The sequence below is a fragment of the Mobula birostris genome, chromosome 30, assembly GCF_030028105.1.
Source record: "Mobula birostris isolate sMobBir1 chromosome 30, sMobBir1.hap1, whole genome shotgun sequence".
Lineage (NCBI taxonomy): Eukaryota > Metazoa > Chordata > Chondrichthyes > Myliobatiformes > Myliobatidae > Mobula > Mobula birostris.
In genome coordinates, this window is record NC_092399.1 from 2,580,944 (window position 1) to 2,598,414 (window position 17,471).

The following is a 17,471-nucleotide window of genomic DNA, read 5'->3' on the forward strand; positions in this document are numbered from 1 at the left end:
CTTATAGTTTCCCATTATGTATTGCAATGTACTGCTGCAAAACAATGAATTTCATGAAATATTCCAGTAATATTAAACCTGATTGTTTAATCAGGAAAACATGCCAACTCCACATAGACAGTAGCCAAGTCACAAGATCTAGAGTAACTGCGCCACTGTGCTATCCAGCCATTTAGACAAACATGCCCCAAATGTTAAAATATCCAGAAGGAAAACACGACCTTAAAAGAAAATGAAAGGATTTAAGCTGGTTTATTTAATTTGTTGACACTCACATTTCTAAAACATGTACAATCACTTTAATTTTCTGAATACAAACATCTGAAGCTGGCCTGAAGGGGGAAAAATATACAATTTGAAAACAAATCAAAGATTCAGTCTTTTGCCAACTCAGCAACATTGCCTGCAAGTAGTTTTCAGACAACAAAACAAAAACTTCCTATCAAATATCTAAAGTATTTCAACGTCTTCTTACACCGGTAATTGCCTAATCTCAGGGATTGTCGAGAAGTCAAACACAACCATGAGGATAAGCACATGAGAATCTGCAGATGCTGGAAATCCACAACAACATACAAAAACGCTGGAGGAACTCAGCAGGTCAGGCAGCACCTATGGAATGGAATTAGGACTGTTGAAAGGTGTCAGCCCAAAGCATTGACTCTTTATCCCTTTCTGTAGATGCTGCCTGACCTGCAGAGTTCCTCCAGCATTTGGTATGTGTTACAACTATAAGGAAGTGTCTTTGAGCAATGTTTGCAAGAGAGGGAAAAAAAAGTCAGAGAAGTACAAAACTGAGGGTGCATTTGTAACTTTCTTTGAAGAGTTTCATTAGCAATGAAAGTACAGGGAATTTCATGGGATTGGAGAGAACGGTGGTTAAGCAACAAAAGCATTCAGCTGAACAATAAAGAACTCTTCAGTGTCGGATTATCTAAGGGAAAAATAATCACCACAGGGTATCTGATCAGTCTGACAAGCACTGGCTGAAGTGAAAATACAATGAAACCTTCAGGATTCCATCCAACCAGATATATAACTTCCTTCCCATTAACTTTAATTATATGACTGTCAAACAAGAACTAGCCTCATGAGTGACACCTTTATGACTTTATTGGAATTCACCTGTGAACACTTTTTGCTCCTGTAAGATGATGGGGACCTGACGCTCTCTGTAAAGATAATGGTGACAGGAGATAATAAGGTCTCAACGTCAGCAAGACCAAAGAACTGATCGTGGACTTCAGAAAGGGTAAGACGAGGGAACACACACCAGTTCTCATGGAGGGATCAGAAGTGGAGAGAGTGAGCAAGTTCAAGTTCCTGGATGTCATTATATATCTGAGGATCTAACCTGGACCCACCATATCGACACAACTACAAAGAAGCCACAACAGTGACTATTGCATTAGGAGTTTGCGGAGATTTGTAATGTCACCAAAGGCACCAGCAGATGTACTGAGGAGAACATTCTAACTGGTTGCATCACCGTCTGGTATATTTGGGGGAATGGGTGGCTATGGCACAGGATTGAAATAAGCTGCAAAGTTGTAAACTTAGTCAGATCCATCATGGGCACTAGATTCCATAGTATCCAGGACACCTGATGGAGCAGTGCCTCAGAAAGGCGGCGTCCATCATTAAGGACCCTCATCACCCAGTACATACCCTCTTCTCATTGCTACCATCAGGAAGGAGGTACAGAAGCGTGAAGGCACACACTCACTGATTCTAGAACAGATTTTTCCCTTCTACCATCTGATTTCTGAATGCATACTGAACCCATACCTCACTACTTCTTTAATTTTTATTTTTGCACTACTTATTTAACTATTTTATATATATATATCTACTCTAATTCACAGTTTTGTTATATTATTATGTTTTGCATTGTACTGCTGTCGCAAAGACAACAAATTTCATTTCATATTCCAGTGATATTAAACTTGATTCGGATGCTGATAATGGAGATCTGCTGCTCTCTTTTCACCTCTGAAGACCAATTACTCCAAGAAGATAATGGAGGCTGTCCACAGCTCATGAAACAACTGGCCAACTGAAACTAACAGTTTAAAGGTGGAGAAGTTTGAGAGTGAGAGTATACTTGGAAGGTAAGGTAGCGACTTCTTTAAAAATGAATACAAATGAACAGTGATATACAAAAAAAAGTCCTTACAGATTTGGTTTATAACTCATGCAGTACTCCCCTGTGAGGATGTAATTGATTCCTTATTATTAGTTATTCCAAAGAAACTTGGATTTTTTAAAACAAATGCATTTCAATTGAATCTCATATATTTTTCATTCTGCAAACATAAAATGCCTGTGAAAAATAAGATGTTTCTCATTTAAAACTTTGGGACCCCCTAATAAAATTGATCTTCAAAGACCAGCTTAATATTCGTGCAATATAAGCAAAACCATACGATGCTTTTTAATGTTGAAAATGCCACAAAATTTGTCTCTGTACAATTTTGCAAATAATTTAATGTTCAGACGGTTGTGAAATCCAAATTGATAATAAAATCTGCATTTGCTGGAGATTTGAAACAAAGGCAAAAATGCTCAAAATGAAAAAAAAAACTGTTCAGTCAGCACTGTAGTGAATATTTCAGGCCTGAAGTATAATGCTAATGTTTCCTGTCTGAAGAGACAATTGCTTCTCTTTCCACAAATGCTGCCTGATCTGTTGAGTATTCCCTCTAATTTCAATTTCTTTTCCTCAGATCTATACCTCATTACACAGCAGAAAGCATGCAGTATGCTGAAGCTGCAGACTTTGTTCAGTTCTCAGTACATTTTTGATTAAGAGCCAAATTTGCTCCTGCATCACTTGAAAACATTAAGCACCATAAGAATTTCTGACTTGGCTTGAATGTATTTTCTTCTCCTCCGAAAAAGATGAAGTTTAAATTGTGGTGAAGAATGTTTCAATAATGTCCAGTCAATCAGCAGAACTGAAATTAAAAGTAGAAATACTTTAGGAGTTTATAGGCATCCGTTAGTCTCATGAGACCATGGATTTGCGCCTTGGAAGGTTTCTAGGGCGCAGGTTTGGGCAAGGTTGTATGGAAGACCAGCAGTTGCCCATGCTGCAAGTTTCCCCTCTCCACGCCACCAATGTTGTCCAAGGGAAGGGTATTAGGACCCATACAGCTTGGCACCAGTGTCATCGCAGAGCAATGTGTGGTTAAGTGCCTTGCTCAAGGACACGTTGCCTCAGCCAAGGCTCGAACTAGCGACCTTCAAATCACTAGACAAACACGTTAACCACTTGGCCACGCACCAACACTTTCTGAAACTTTATTATAGAGCTGGGGTTTCAAACATTTCTTATGCCATGGATCTGTAATATTAACTAAGCATTCTGTGGACCCCACGTTGGGAACCTCTCAGTTATACAGCAATAATTCATGAGCAGAAGGCCGGGGGTGGGGGGGGGGGGGGTTCTCATTGAAACCGACAGAGTGAACATGGAAAGGATGCTCCTTGTAGTGAGGAAGTCTGGGACCAGAGTGCAGAGCCTCAGTACAGAAAGATGTCTCTTTAGAACAGAGAAGAGAAGGAATTGTGCCAGCTAGAGGGTAGGGAATCTGTGGAATTCATTGCCACAGAGGGTGGTGGAAGCCAAGTCACTGGGTATATTTAAAGAGGAGGTGGATAAATCCTTGATTAGTAAGGAAATCAAAGGTTATGGGGAGCAAGCAGGACAATGGGGTTGAGAGGGAATAAAAGTCAACCATGATCAAGAGGCCTATTTCTGCACCTTATCTATGGTCTTATATGTAAAAAAAAGCTACAGCAGAATAAGAGAGAGAATGGGATTGGTGGAGCTGGCGAGAGCCACCCTTGAGTTGATGGCTGAATGAACTCCGTCCATGCCCTGAGGAAACATTTCAAAAGAGAAAGTAAAGACATTCGAGAAATCCAGGGGTGGTGGGAAGAGGTGAAGCTCAGAATTGTCAGTCACGATCACAATCTGGTGCTTATCTAGGGACACCGGGTACAGCATGGGCCCGTAGTTGCATGAGGTCGCAACACTCACTCTCGAAACAATCACCATCCATGAAGGATAAGCTCAGACAGAACACGAGGAGGATTGGGTGAGAGATTTTAAAATGAAATAAAGAAAATGTGTGAAAGGAACAGAAACAAGCAGAAGTACAAATGGTAAGATTAAATGAATGTGTGAATAGATAAAATAAACAAGGAGTGAATGGAACCAAATGATTCTAAAACAAACCTTCCAGCGGTTTCCACATTCATTACACAGAACGAATGTTGTCATCGGTTCATCGGCACTTCGGGTTTGAACCTATAGAGAATTGAAATGAAAATTTTCATTAAATTAGCCCATGCATAACCGTATTGCAATCTCAAACTACACTGGACAACACATTTTTTTGAAGGTGTCGTTTCCTCAGAATTTTTTTGTGGTTATGATAGACCACTTGAAGCTGAACCCAAATACAATTTCAGACTACTTGCCATCCTGTAGGAATTTGGAGAAACAAGAAATTTATTTTTATTGACTATAATGCATTTAGTTGCATAACAGTGTTGATGCTTTGTAATAGTTCAACTAAGCTAAAAATGTTTTGTTTATGATGTTCACTTCCACTCAGTGTCTGAGGCTCCTCATTTAAGTGTTCAACAATAATCAGCCAGTCAGCCAGCATCGATGGATTCTAGTTGTCCCAATACTGTTTCTCCATGACCGCAATGTCCTGGTGAAACCTTTAACCTTGACAGTGCCAGGATTTGCAGGGAGAAAGTCGAAATGGGAATGCAGAAAATGAATCTTTAGTGACATGTTGCACTTCATGGCTTCAGCTTACATTATGGGCAACACTTTAATTGAGTTGAGTTATGAATCAAAATCACTTAGGCAATTCTTTTTTTAAATAGTGTGTAATAGAGAAATTCCATGGTGATTTTCATGATCAGCAGTCCAAAATCCATAAGATACACCCAAAAGTATTTCATAAGTATTCAGCGTACTTCGTCAGAGATTCAGGGGAAGCATGAACAACAGAAATGCTCTCTGTTTATTAATAATAATAATTTATGGGATAACTGGGAAGGGAAATAATTAAAGGCCATCTACATTTCACTTCGAGGCCAAGCACTTCTGGAATGCAGATTCTATACTTATCAGCCTGTATCTGACTGTCCCTGTACATAAACAGGACTTGCTTTATTATCACACATTGGATATTTGATGGTCTTTGCGTGTGGGGTTTTTCCTGGATTCCAGATCATGGTCCCTTTGGGGGCTTTGCTATTGCTTGTATGGTGGATGGTGGGCGGGGGGGGGAGGGTGTTACTGACATTTTCCGCTGGAACAGAGGAGAGGGAGGGTTGATGTTTTGCTGCTACTTTGCATGGGAGGAGGTAGGATTTGGGGTTTTAATGTTTCTATGTCATTCATTCTCTGGGTTTTTTTCCATCGGTTTCATGGATGTCTGTGAAGAGTAAGAATTTCAGGTGTATACTGTATACATTCTCTGATATTAAATTGAACCGCTGAGGTTGAACATCAGCAAGTAGCTTATTACTTCATGTGTTATTTGACTGCATTCTCAATTATATCTTCCTTCACTGTGCTGACAATTGAGAGTAGATTGATGGGGAGGAAACTGATTGAATTGCTTATTTGTGGAATGAGTCTATCTGAACAGTTTTGCCTTTCACTCGTTAGATGTTGATGTAGTAGCTACTCTGGAACCTTTTGGTTCATCTGTGAAGTGAACACAAGTCTTGGGCACTCTAGCTCTATATTCTTCTATTGTATTTTTCTATTTTCCTGTAAATACCTGCAAGAAATTGTATCTCAAGTTAGTATGTGGTGTGTATACATACTTTGATAATAATTTTACTTTGACTTTCAATCTAATACGTTGCTAAAGCCAATTATCTTCTCCAAATCCAGAGCACTCGACTGCTTCTTGTGCCATGTGCCACGAATCAAAATGGCTGAATGGCAACTTCTGTGATTGCATGGGACCCAAGCAGGAGGTTGAGATTGATTACCCATTTGAGCTTCTGGGTGAATGTAGTTGAAAATACTTCCAATTTAACTCAAACCTTCCCTTATACATAGTACAATGAGGCTCTGCATACTGATTTTAATGCAAAAATGGCTGCATACCTGATTGTAGGTACAGTTTTTCTTCTTGCATCTACCACATTGGAAGAGACTAGAAACGGTACCGCCTGTTTTGGCCATCTGATGCTCCCTAATGGCTTCCATAGTTATCACATTCCGTAGCTCCTTCAACTCATCGCTGGCCATCTCCTGCAGAGATATGTGTTAATAAGAGTGGCAGTCTACCTACTAGAATATTACAGCTCAATAAATTTCCCATATTGGAGAAAGTTACATTGATTGAGGGCTTCACATCAGCTTTGTTCTGAACAAAATCAGCACATTTATTTGAAAACATGGGCTCAGTCAAAGTCAACAATATAATTGGAAGGTTGAATTAAACTCCAACTGTTCTCAGGAAAACTTCTGTGGCAAAGCAAAGTTATCCACTTGCAATGAAAAAGCGTATCATGATGCCATTTGATCTGAAATTTAGCACATGCCCATAAACCTGTGAAACAAGACACTAGGCTTGCTGGGTTCTGGAACAACAAACAAAATGCTGGTGGAACGCAATGGATCGAGAAGCACCCATGGGTGAAAGGAAGTGTCAATGTTTCAGAACTGAACTCTGCATCTTTGACTAATGAGTTTCTTTGTCTACTCTCTGCAGTGTGCCTCAGACCTTCAAAAGAAAAGGTCCACACGGAGAATTGGCCATAATCTGCTTTATGCTGTCCTTGGTACACTTTGCCCAAGCGTGCAGGCTGTTACTCGTAACCCAGCCCAACTGTTGCATTTACAAAATACCCCTTGGACAGTTCACTAGGTAATAATAAGACTCTGAGCTACAAGAGATGCTGGGTTGGCTGACCAAATCAATAGTGAAAAAGGTAGGTTTTCTTTGTGCATCTAAAGAGAGGAAACACTATACAGAGACACAGACCTACAGTATGGAAGGAAAACCAGATTTGAAGGTATAGTTGTCAATGGTGGGATAAGGAAAGTGCAGATTAGATTAGATTAGATACATGAGGTGCTTTAATTGAAAGACTACAGAACAATGTACAGGTAGGATAGATTACAGACGCAGCGAGAGTCTGAAAGCAAGAAAAGATTAAGACCTAAAGTGTTGAAGTACCAAAAGCCAATGAGCTCACTGGGTCCATCTGTACATTTCATAGCCGGCCTCGTTTCATTTTCCAGTGGCGTAAATAGAACTTTAAATGTGATGTATAAATCTGTATTCTTGCTGTTTGTATAACTGCATAGGGATTACTGTGACTGATGGCTGACATGAGCTTGGTGTTTCTAATCCGTATGATTCTATAAAAAGATCTGGTTACAGACACGTCTGGTTATCTATGAGATGCTCCTTTGAAATCAATGGTTTTTTTTCAAACACTACTGATCAAAGACTTTCTTTTCTACCATTCTCTACCAAATGAGACCAACCACATTATCCAACATCAGCAAATCTAACTAATAACTGGAATTTGTTTTACATGCAGGAATAAAAGCAACAGAGGTAGCTGCTGGGTTGGTTAGGATTAGAGTTATCAGGGGACTGTATAACATTGGGAAGATGACAGATTGGGGCGGAGATGGCTTGGAGACTGGGGATTTACAGGTGAGTAATTGACGTTTCTGCCAGTGTTCTTGCCCGCCTTAATGTCGGCGACCTAAGATTAGCTCAGGAGTGCCCTATTATAAAGATCAGCTTCATTTGTCACATGTACATCAAAACATCGAAACATACAGTGACATGCATCGTTTGTGTCAAATGCAATCAGTGAAGATTGTGCTGGGGGCAGCCTGCAAGTGTTACCATGCTTCCAGCACCAACAAAGCATGGCCACAACTTACTAACCTAAACCGTCCATAGAGATCTGCACAGAAACCAGAGTACCCAGAGGAAACCCACGTGGTCACAGGGAGAATGTATAACCTCCTTACTGACAGCGGCTGGACTCGAACTCTAATTAATGACTGCTGGCACTGTTGAGTTGTTGCTCTAACTGCTACGCTATTGTGCCACCCCAGGGAACTGTAACTTGCCCCACCTAGAATAGAGATTTCTCCTATGACAGCTTGGCTTAAGCGCTTCTAAAATGCTCCAAAAATAATAATGTTAGACATAGAATTAGTTCTTCTGCATACCTCTGTTGTGGGATTTACATCTTCTCTCAATAGAACAGGACACAACGGCTCTAATTCTTCTGTCTCCAGAATCAGAATCAGGTTTAATATCACTGGCATATGTCATGAAATCTGTCATCTTTGCAGGGCAGTACATTGCAATACATAATAGAAAAAAATGTGAATTACAGCAAGTATATGCATTTAGTAGTTAAATTAGGTAAGTAGTGCAAAAATAGAAAGAAAGAAGTAGTGAGATAGTGTTCATGGGTTCCCGGTCCACTCAGAGATCAGATGGCAGAGGGGAAGAAGCTGTTCCCGAATCACTGAGTGTGTGCCCCATGCTCCTGTACCTCCTCCCTGATGGTGGCAATGAGTTCAAGGCATGTCCTGGGTGATGAGGGTCCTCAATAATGGACACCGCCTTTTTCAGGCATCACTCCTTGAAGAAGATGCCCATAACATAGCACAAGTCTTCACGCACTCATTCCTCTGAATGATCATCTCCCATGTAGTTCACCATAACAGACCATCACTGGAATTATGACATGATGTCCACGGATAAATGAACTGACAGGGCTAAATGGTGCAAAGCTAGTAAAGATGTTGCTGGTGTGGAAACCCAAAGAACTAGACTAATGATTCAGACACGAGGGTTCAAATCCTATCACCGCAGCTGGGAAGTTTAAAGACCTGATATCAACAATATTGTTATAAATGAGTCAGGTTCTTGCAGAAATCCTCTGGTTTGCTGATGTCACTCTTTACCATGTCTGGTCTTAATGTGAATACAACCCCAGAACAATGGGGGTAATGTATAACTGTCCTACAAGATGGTATATGTCACAGATTTTACAGATGTACCATGGAGACCATTCTATCTAGATGCATCACCATCTGGTATGGAGCTGGGGCAGTGTGGGGAGGGCTACTGCACAGGATTGGAATGAGCTGCAGAAAGTTGTAAACTCAGCCAGCCCCATCATGGCCACTAGCCTCTCCTTCATCCAGGACACCTTCAGGAGTCAGTCAGTCAGTCAGTGGGTGCCGTCCCGAATCCGGGTTTGGCGGCTATGCACCTCCATCTTCTTCGATCATGCGCTCTTTTTCTGGCCTCAGCCTAACTCAACCCAGTCCATTGCCTCACATTATCGCACCAAGTGGTTTGCTGCCTTCCTCTTTCCCTCTTTCCTTCTATCGTCCCTTCCAATAAAAATGTCTGCAGTCCACCACCTCTTAACAAGTGCCCGGCATATTCCAGCTTCCTTTTCTGCACATTCTTCAGCAACTCCTTTTCTCTCCTCGCTCCCTTCAACACTTCCATATTACTGACCTTCATCACCCGTCTAATTTTCTGCATTCTCCTTAAACACATTTCAAATGCCTCCAGTCGTCGTTGCACTTCCTTGCATAAGGTCCAAGATTCATTTCCATACAACAGACTGCTCCAGACGTAGCATTTCCAAATTCTACAACGCAGCCCAAAGTCCAACCTCTTGCCACACGGCACGTCACTCAGTCTCCAGAAAGTTGATCTTGCAATCTCAATTCTTCGTCTAATTTCTGTATCACATTTCCCATCCTCTGTGACCATCTACCACAAGTACACAAACTTCTTGACTTGCTCTATGCCTACGCCGTTAATTTTGATAGAGCAAGTCAAGAGGTTTGTGTACTTGGGACAGATGGTGACAGAGGATGGGAAATGTGATACAGAAATTAGACGAAGAACTGAGATTCCAAGATCAACGTTCTGGAGCCTGAGTGATGTGCCTCAAGAGGCAATGGCTCAAAAAGGCAGTATCCATCATTAAGGAGCCCCATCACCCAGGACATATTCTCTTCTCATTGCCACCCTCAGAGAGGAGGTACAGGAGCCTGAAGACACAGTCACAGCTTTTTCCCCACCATCATCAGATTTCTGAATGGACAATGAACCCATGAACACTACCTCAGTACTTTTCCCTCTGTTTTGCACTAATTATTCAATTTAAGTTTATGTATACTGCATGTATATATATATGTACGTATGTGTGTGTGTGTGTGTGTGTGTGTGTATGTGTATATATATACCTATTGTAATTTAATAGCTTTTATTATTTGTATGACAAGGTACTGCTGCCACAGAACAACAAATGTCATGACATATGCCACTGATATTAAACCTGATTTTGATTCCAATTATGGCCAAACAAAAGCAGTCTGCTGCATCTCGGACTATGAATTGCCATGGAAAAGCTTTGTTATGAATAGTTGTGGGTAGGGCGTCAACGTGGTGTGGCTCGTTGGGCTGGAAGGACGTGATCTGTGCTCAATCTCTAAATAAATAAAAATTAAAAAGAGCACAGTATGCCAATAAAAGGTAAGAGGATAAAGGTGCCACCTTATCACCAAGCGTGCAAACATATTCTTCATGACATTCTTGCAAAATTAAATGCAACTCTCAAGATAGACTACTGTGGTCCACAAAGACAGCTCACCACTATCTCTTCTGGGTCAATCAGCCTTCAGTAGTAATCAATATTATGCAATTAAATAGAAGCAAATCAGTCACGAAACTTTAATGTATTTTTGATTAGAAAAAGCCTATATGTTGCATCTCAAATGTTAACACAAATCTTGCTGCAATCTCACCTCTGCAGTCATCCTTGCCAGGTGCAGGAGGTCTATCGCACCAGAGAGTACGTTCTTTCTCAAGTTAGGGTTCTTTGGGTCTTTCAGGTTACTTATTCTGCTTCGGACCCGGTTTTTGTACTTCATGTCAGTTTTCTGAAACTCCTGGTAGATATGTGAAATGGTTAAGCAACATAGAGTGGAATTAGAGGCAACAGGAAAGTGAAAAATCACTTTATAAAGAGATAGCTGATGATCTGCACCTCTGGCAACTTGCTGGATCTGTTCCAGCTCAAAGGTGATTTAAATCATTTGAGAGGCCTATAGTGCCTTGGGACTTATTATCTGCAGCAGTCATTAATCACGATGGGGAGTTTATTTTAACAAGCCACACATCAGTCTCTTGAATGGTAACCAAGAAGCTCATTTTTGACGTTACCACATCCTTATTCAAACCAGAGATGAACTTTGTGGATGAAAGGGTTTACAAGGAGGAACTGAAGGAAGTTGAATTGAGTTCACAGGGCATTGACCAGTGCTATAAAGCTTCAGAATTCTGATGAAGAATGAGGGGAAGATGGTGGGTGGGGTGGGGGGGGGGTGGAAATTGTGGTTAGGGAATGATACACGAGGAACAGCCCTTCAAATTACAGGCACAAACATTAATATCCGTGGCAGCTTGAGATGTACCATCATCTGTACAAAATCAGCAAGGAAGTCACATCCAGTGTGGAGGGATCGCCAGTAATGATCTCTCTCTCTCTCTCACACACACACACACACACACACACACACACACACACACACATACACACGTCACTGCTTTCTTGAAATCATTGCCTAAATTTCTTCAGCCTTTTTATAAAATATAAAATATAACGTTAATTACATCACATCCTTAATATGGTTCTTAAAAACCAAAGGCAGAGATGAGATTGATGGATGATGCATTGTGGATATTCAGGGTTTTCTGGGTGTAGTGCAGATTCACTGTCAATGCATTGTTACCCTGACCAGCATGGAAGATAATGGAATGTGTTGGGTTATCTGGTCAATACTGCTCTTAGGAGCATTGTTGTACACAAACACATCATCTGGATATTTGTGGCACCATGGTAATGTAGCTGTTAGTGCGACACCATTACAACTCGGAGCATTGGGAGTTCAGAGGTCAATCCCGGTGTCCTCTATAAGGAACCTCTGCATATCTTCCCTGTGAAATACATGAGTTTTCTCCAGGTTCTCCGGTTTCCTCCCCCAGTCCAAAGACGTACCGGGTAGGTGAACTGGTCATTGTAAACTGTCCCGTGAATAGATTAGAGTTAAATACACGGGTTGTTGGGGGTTGCTGGGTGGTCTGGGTTGAAGGTGCAGAACGGCCTGATCCACACGCTATCTCTAAATAAATAAACAACAGGGAGTGTGACAGGGTAGATGTCAAGATATTTCCCCCAGAGCAGGGCTTCCCAGCCAGGAGTCTATGGACCCCTCGGTTAATGACAGGGGTCCATGGCACAAAAAGGGTTGGGAACCCCCTGATTCAGAGGAAGGATTATAAATCAGGGGACACAGTTACAAAATGAGGGTGTGGTCACTGGTCATACCGACGGGAGTTGGAATATCCCACAGAGGTAGTGAATTATGGAATTCTCTGCCCCAGAGTGTGGTTGGGATTTGATCACTGGGGGTACTTAAAGCCTTCTCCTCCTTTCTTACAGTCTTATGGCTACAGCTGTAACTACATTTTCACTGATCATGAGGCATGTCAAGGCATCCATATGGTGTGAAAAGCATAACACAATAAAATGTTTTGATTTCTTTCAGAAATGGTATAATTGCTGATTAATACCAAAAAAGGATATAATCTTCAATTTCTGCACCCATTTTGTCACAGTTGGCACCGTAGTCCTTGTAATCATCTATGGAAAAAGAAGGCAATAAATTCAAGTCAAGTTTACTGTCATTTAATTATATACAGGTAAACCGTCAAATGAGACAACATTACTCCGGACCAGAGTGCAAAGCACAGTGGTATGCATAACACACCTATAACACCTAATAACTTCGGAAAGTAAAGATTGTTCCTCAATTAGAAGCTGAAATATCCATGTGACTGTACAACCCTTATGCTCCCACCGTAAGGACGGTACTGGGAATGCTGAATTGCTCAACAACACCTACTATTCAACTGCTAAGTCCAGCAATTACCATACCCATTATTGACCTAGGGACATCGGAATATTTTACAACAGACCAGAATTCAGATTTAAATTTATTTACATATCACATCTACATCAAACTATACAGTGAAATGCTTCATTTGCATTAGCAACCAACACAACCTGCGGATGTTCTGGGGGCAGCCTGCAAGTGTTGCCACATATTCTGGCACCAACAGAACATGCCCACAATGTTCACAAAACAACTAACAACAAAGGGAAAACAAGCCCCTTTTCTCCCTCCCACCCATAGAGACAGCCCTCTAACCCCAGGACGGGCTGCCTTTGGGCCTCCAGCGTACTCATGGACTCACAGACACTGGCCGTTATTGCATCACCATCTGGTATGTGCGGGCCACTGCACAGGATCGAAATAAGCTGCAGAAAGTTGTAAACTCAGCCCGTCCCATCAGGGGCACCAGCCTCCCCAGCATCTGGGACATCTTCATGGAGCGATGCCTCAAAAAGGCATCATTAAAGACCCCCATCACCCAGGACATGTCCACTTCTCACTGCTACCATCAGGAAGGAGGTACAGGAGCCTGAAGGCACACACTCAGTGATTCAGGAACAGCTTCTTCCCCTCTGCCATCCGAACTCCGAATGGATATTGAACCCATGGGACACCACCTCACTACTTACTTATTTCTCTTTTTGCTGCAATCAATTTAATTTTCAAATCTGTATATACTTCTTACTGTAATTTACAATAATAATGTTTTTATTATTATGTATTACAATTTTCTGCTGCTGCATAACAACAAATTTCACAACATAGGTCAATGATGTTAAACCCGATTCCGATTCTGACTTCCATTCTGAATCAGCAAAAGTTTATTTGATTCTGGCTTGACCAAACAAAATCAGAGAGAAAAAAAATCTAATATCTTCAATATATTGCATCATTACAACATGGATTAACACACTGGTTTTCTGCTGATGACAGAGGTTTGTTCCCCCACTTGTATTGGAAAATATAAACTTCAGTCTAGTTTAATCAAATTCCCTGTGCACCCATCCTCATTTCTCTGATGTTAAAAGCAAGCTGCTAAGAGTGAGACAAGTATCAGCTAGAGATCTTGCTATATGGACTTACAGGGATCTCAATGCACTTATCAAACATTGAAAGGCCTTAATAGAGTGAATGTGGAGAGGACATTCCCTATGGTAGGGGTGTCTGGTAGCAATGAGAACAAGGCATGACTTGGATGATTGGTGTCTTTAATGATGCATGCCATGCCAACTTTTTTATGCATCGCTCCATGAAGAATGGAGATAAGGAGCAATTTCTTTAGCCAGAGGGTGGTGAGTCTATGGAATTCATTACCACAGGTGGCTGTGGAGGCAAAATCATTGGGTGTATCTAAGGCAGAGTTTGGTAAGTTCTTGATTGGTCAGGGCGTGAAAGGTTGTGAGCAGATGGCAGTAGAATGGGGTTGAGAGGGAAACGGATCAGTCATGATGAAATGGCGAGCAGACTTGATGGGCCGAATGGCCTAGTTCTGCTCATATGTCTAATGGTCTTAGGCTTTGCCCATTATCTAGGACATGCGTTCTTCTCATTGCTACCGTCAGGAAGGAGGTACAAGAGCACGAAGGCACACACTTAATGTTTCAGGAACAGCTTCTTCCCATCTGCCATCACATTTCTGAATAGACATTAAACCATGAACACTACCTCACTACTTTTTTGCACTTATTTTATTTAATCATTTTATACACACACACACACACACACACACACACACACACACACACACACACACATATACACATATATACACATGTACTGTAACTTACAGTTTTTATTATGGATTGTGATGTACTGCTGCTGCATAACAACAAATTTCACGATATATGTCACTGGTACTAAATCTGATTCTGATACATTTCCTACATATAGTAGCCACACTTCAAAACTATTTCATTGGCTATCAGGTGCTTTGGGACATCCCAAGGTTGTGAACGACACTTTATAAACACAAGTTCGTTGTTTTATTCATTAAACAAAACTATCTGATTATAACTCTTTGTTGAACATTTTGTTATCATACTGGAAAACTGAACAACAAACAATCTGCTGGAGTAACTCAGTGGTCGAGTTCTGATCCAAGGCTTTCCCCAAAATGACAACAATGAAAACTTTAACAAAACGTCTGTAGATGTGTGGTGGAGAGGATATTGACTGGTAGCATCACAGCCTGGTATGGAAACACCAATGCCCTTTAATGAAAATGTCTACAGCCCAGTCCATCACGGGTAAAGACCTCCCCACCACTGAGCACATCTACACAGAGCGTTATCACAGGAAAGCAGCATCCATCATCAGGGACTCCCACCATTCAAACCATACTCTCTTCTAGTTGCTGCCATCAGGAAGAAGGTGCAGGAGCCTCAGGACCCACACCACCAGCTTCAGAAACAGTTAACCATCAGGCTCTTGAACTAGAGGGGATAACTTCACTCGACTTCACTTACCCCATCACTGAACTGTTCCCACAACCAATGGACTCACTTTCAAGGACTCGTCACTTCATGTTCTTGATATTTACTATCCATTTTTTTTCTTTTTGTATTTCCACAGTTTGTTGTCTTTTGCACATTGATTGTTTGTCCATCCTAATGTGTGTGATCTTTCATTGATTATATTGTGTTTCTAGGATATATGTAAATGCCCACAAGAAAATAAATCTCAATGTTGTATATGGTGACATATATGTACTTTGATAATAAATTTACTTTGATCTTTGACATTTTGAATTCCTTTCCTCCCACAGAAACTGCTTGACCTGCTGAGTTCCTCCAGCAGTTCATTTGTTGATTGTAAGCACAATTTTCCTGGTTCAGTTTTCAATCTTGAGTAAAATGCTCTTTTCCATTTTCGGTCCCAACTCCCAACACACGGTCACCTATAGCTGCTCCTCAATTCACAACAAAGCCAGCCAACAAACCGGATCACCATACAACATGGAAACACAGCTTACCGTCAGTCTTCAGAGCTGCTATCAGCATCTCTATGCATTTGTCACGGATGGTCTCGCCAGTCGACAGGAAAGGAGGGAGAATAGTTGCTGAGGAGAAGGTAGGGCTGGTGGGGGAAGAAGGCGATTCCATCTTTCCTTTACTGACACCACCACTGTTAAAACAGGTAGCACATTTCAGAGGAGGAAGCACTGACATTTCAACCTGCAGCAGGCAGGGAAATCAAAATGAACCCCAAAATCCTTCACTGTCAAGTGGGTATGTGAAGGGAAATAATGTGAAAGAAAGACAGAGGGATGGGCCAAAGGTTTTGTCTGTGGTGTACTCCTCCACAACTCTGAGTCGAAAGGCAAACCCAGCAACATCATAAGAATGTTTTTTAAACGGCCAAAAGGTTTGCAAAGTTTTTGTTTTTAAATCCTGCAACTAATGAAAGACCATTAGTTTGAAAAATGAGTTAACAAATTATTCATTTTGTTCACTTATTTAGAGATACAGCACAGTAACAGGGCCTTCTGGCCACTGCCCAATTACACCCATGTGACTAATTAATCCACTAACCCATACGTCTTTGGACTGTGGGAGGAAACCAGAGCACCCAGAGGAAACCCACATGGTCACAGGGAGAACGTACAAACTCCTTACAGACAGCAATGGGAAATGAACCCAGGACACTGGTGCTGTAAAACATTGGACTAACCACCGCGTTACTGTGTCGCCAAACTTTGGGGAAAAAATAAAAAACACACAGTATTGTCATCACTACAGGGGTCAATCAGATATCGAGCTGCAAATGTATTTTAACAATGTTAGCAAAATCATGCCATTTTTGCATTTGAAAGTACACTGTCAAATACTTTTACCAACAACACTCTGCCACTTTCATGAACAGCATCGTACCTCTCCTCCTTATCTGTGGAGGTCTTTCTTGACGCTGGTGAGAGGGCTACTGGTGACATAGAGCTTGAGGAATCTCTCCTGCAGAAGGAAGCATCAGATCACATTGAAGTCACAAATGGAGGCTGTATAGATCAATACTTAACGGTCAACATGGACAGGGCGCGGTGATGCGCTGAATCACCCTGTAACAGAATCTGCAATGTGACACCTGTGAGTGATACAGTGGTGTAACAGTTAGTGCAATTGCCAATTGCTTTACAGTGTTTGTGATCCCAGTCAGAGCTCAATTCCCAGCACTGTCTATACAGAGTCTGTATGTTCCCCCTCTGGTTGTCTTACGCTCTTGTTTCCTCCCACATTCCAAATATGTATGGTTAGGCATAGGGTTAGGATTAGTAAATTGTGGGCATACAATGTTGGCGCCACAAGCATGGTGTCCCTTGCAGACTGCCCAGCACAATCCACGCTGATTTGATTTGATGCAAACAACACTTTTCACTTTATGTTTTGATGTACAAATAAAGCCCATC

General features: G+C 41.3%; 1 protein-coding gene across 2 annotated transcripts in view; it reads right to left on the reverse strand.

The window, feature by feature from the left end:
- Window positions 1–250: 250 nt before the first annotated feature.
- Window positions 251–17,471, reverse strand: part of tcea3 (transcription elongation factor A (SII), 3) — a 37,691-nt gene continuing 20,470 nt past the window's right edge. Inside the window, exons 6-12 of one of the 2 annotated variants that reach the window (XM_072247174.1) lie at window positions 16,942–17,019; window positions 16,044–16,195; window positions 12,698–12,759; window positions 10,862–11,011; window positions 6,152–6,298; window positions 4,244–4,315; window positions 251–2,957 (exon numbers count right to left, since the gene is read on the reverse strand). In XM_072247174.1, the coding sequence (XP_072103275.1) occupies window positions 2,949–2,957; window positions 4,244–4,315; window positions 6,152–6,298; window positions 10,862–11,011; window positions 12,698–12,759; window positions 16,044–16,195; window positions 16,942–17,019 (670 nt within the window). In that variant the 3' untranslated portion in view covers window positions 251–2,948. The remainder of the gene's footprint in view (window positions 2,958–4,243; window positions 4,316–6,151; window positions 6,299–10,861; window positions 11,012–12,697; window positions 12,760–16,043; window positions 16,196–16,941; window positions 17,020–17,471) is intronic. The other variant, XM_072247175.1, reaches the window with a different exon arrangement.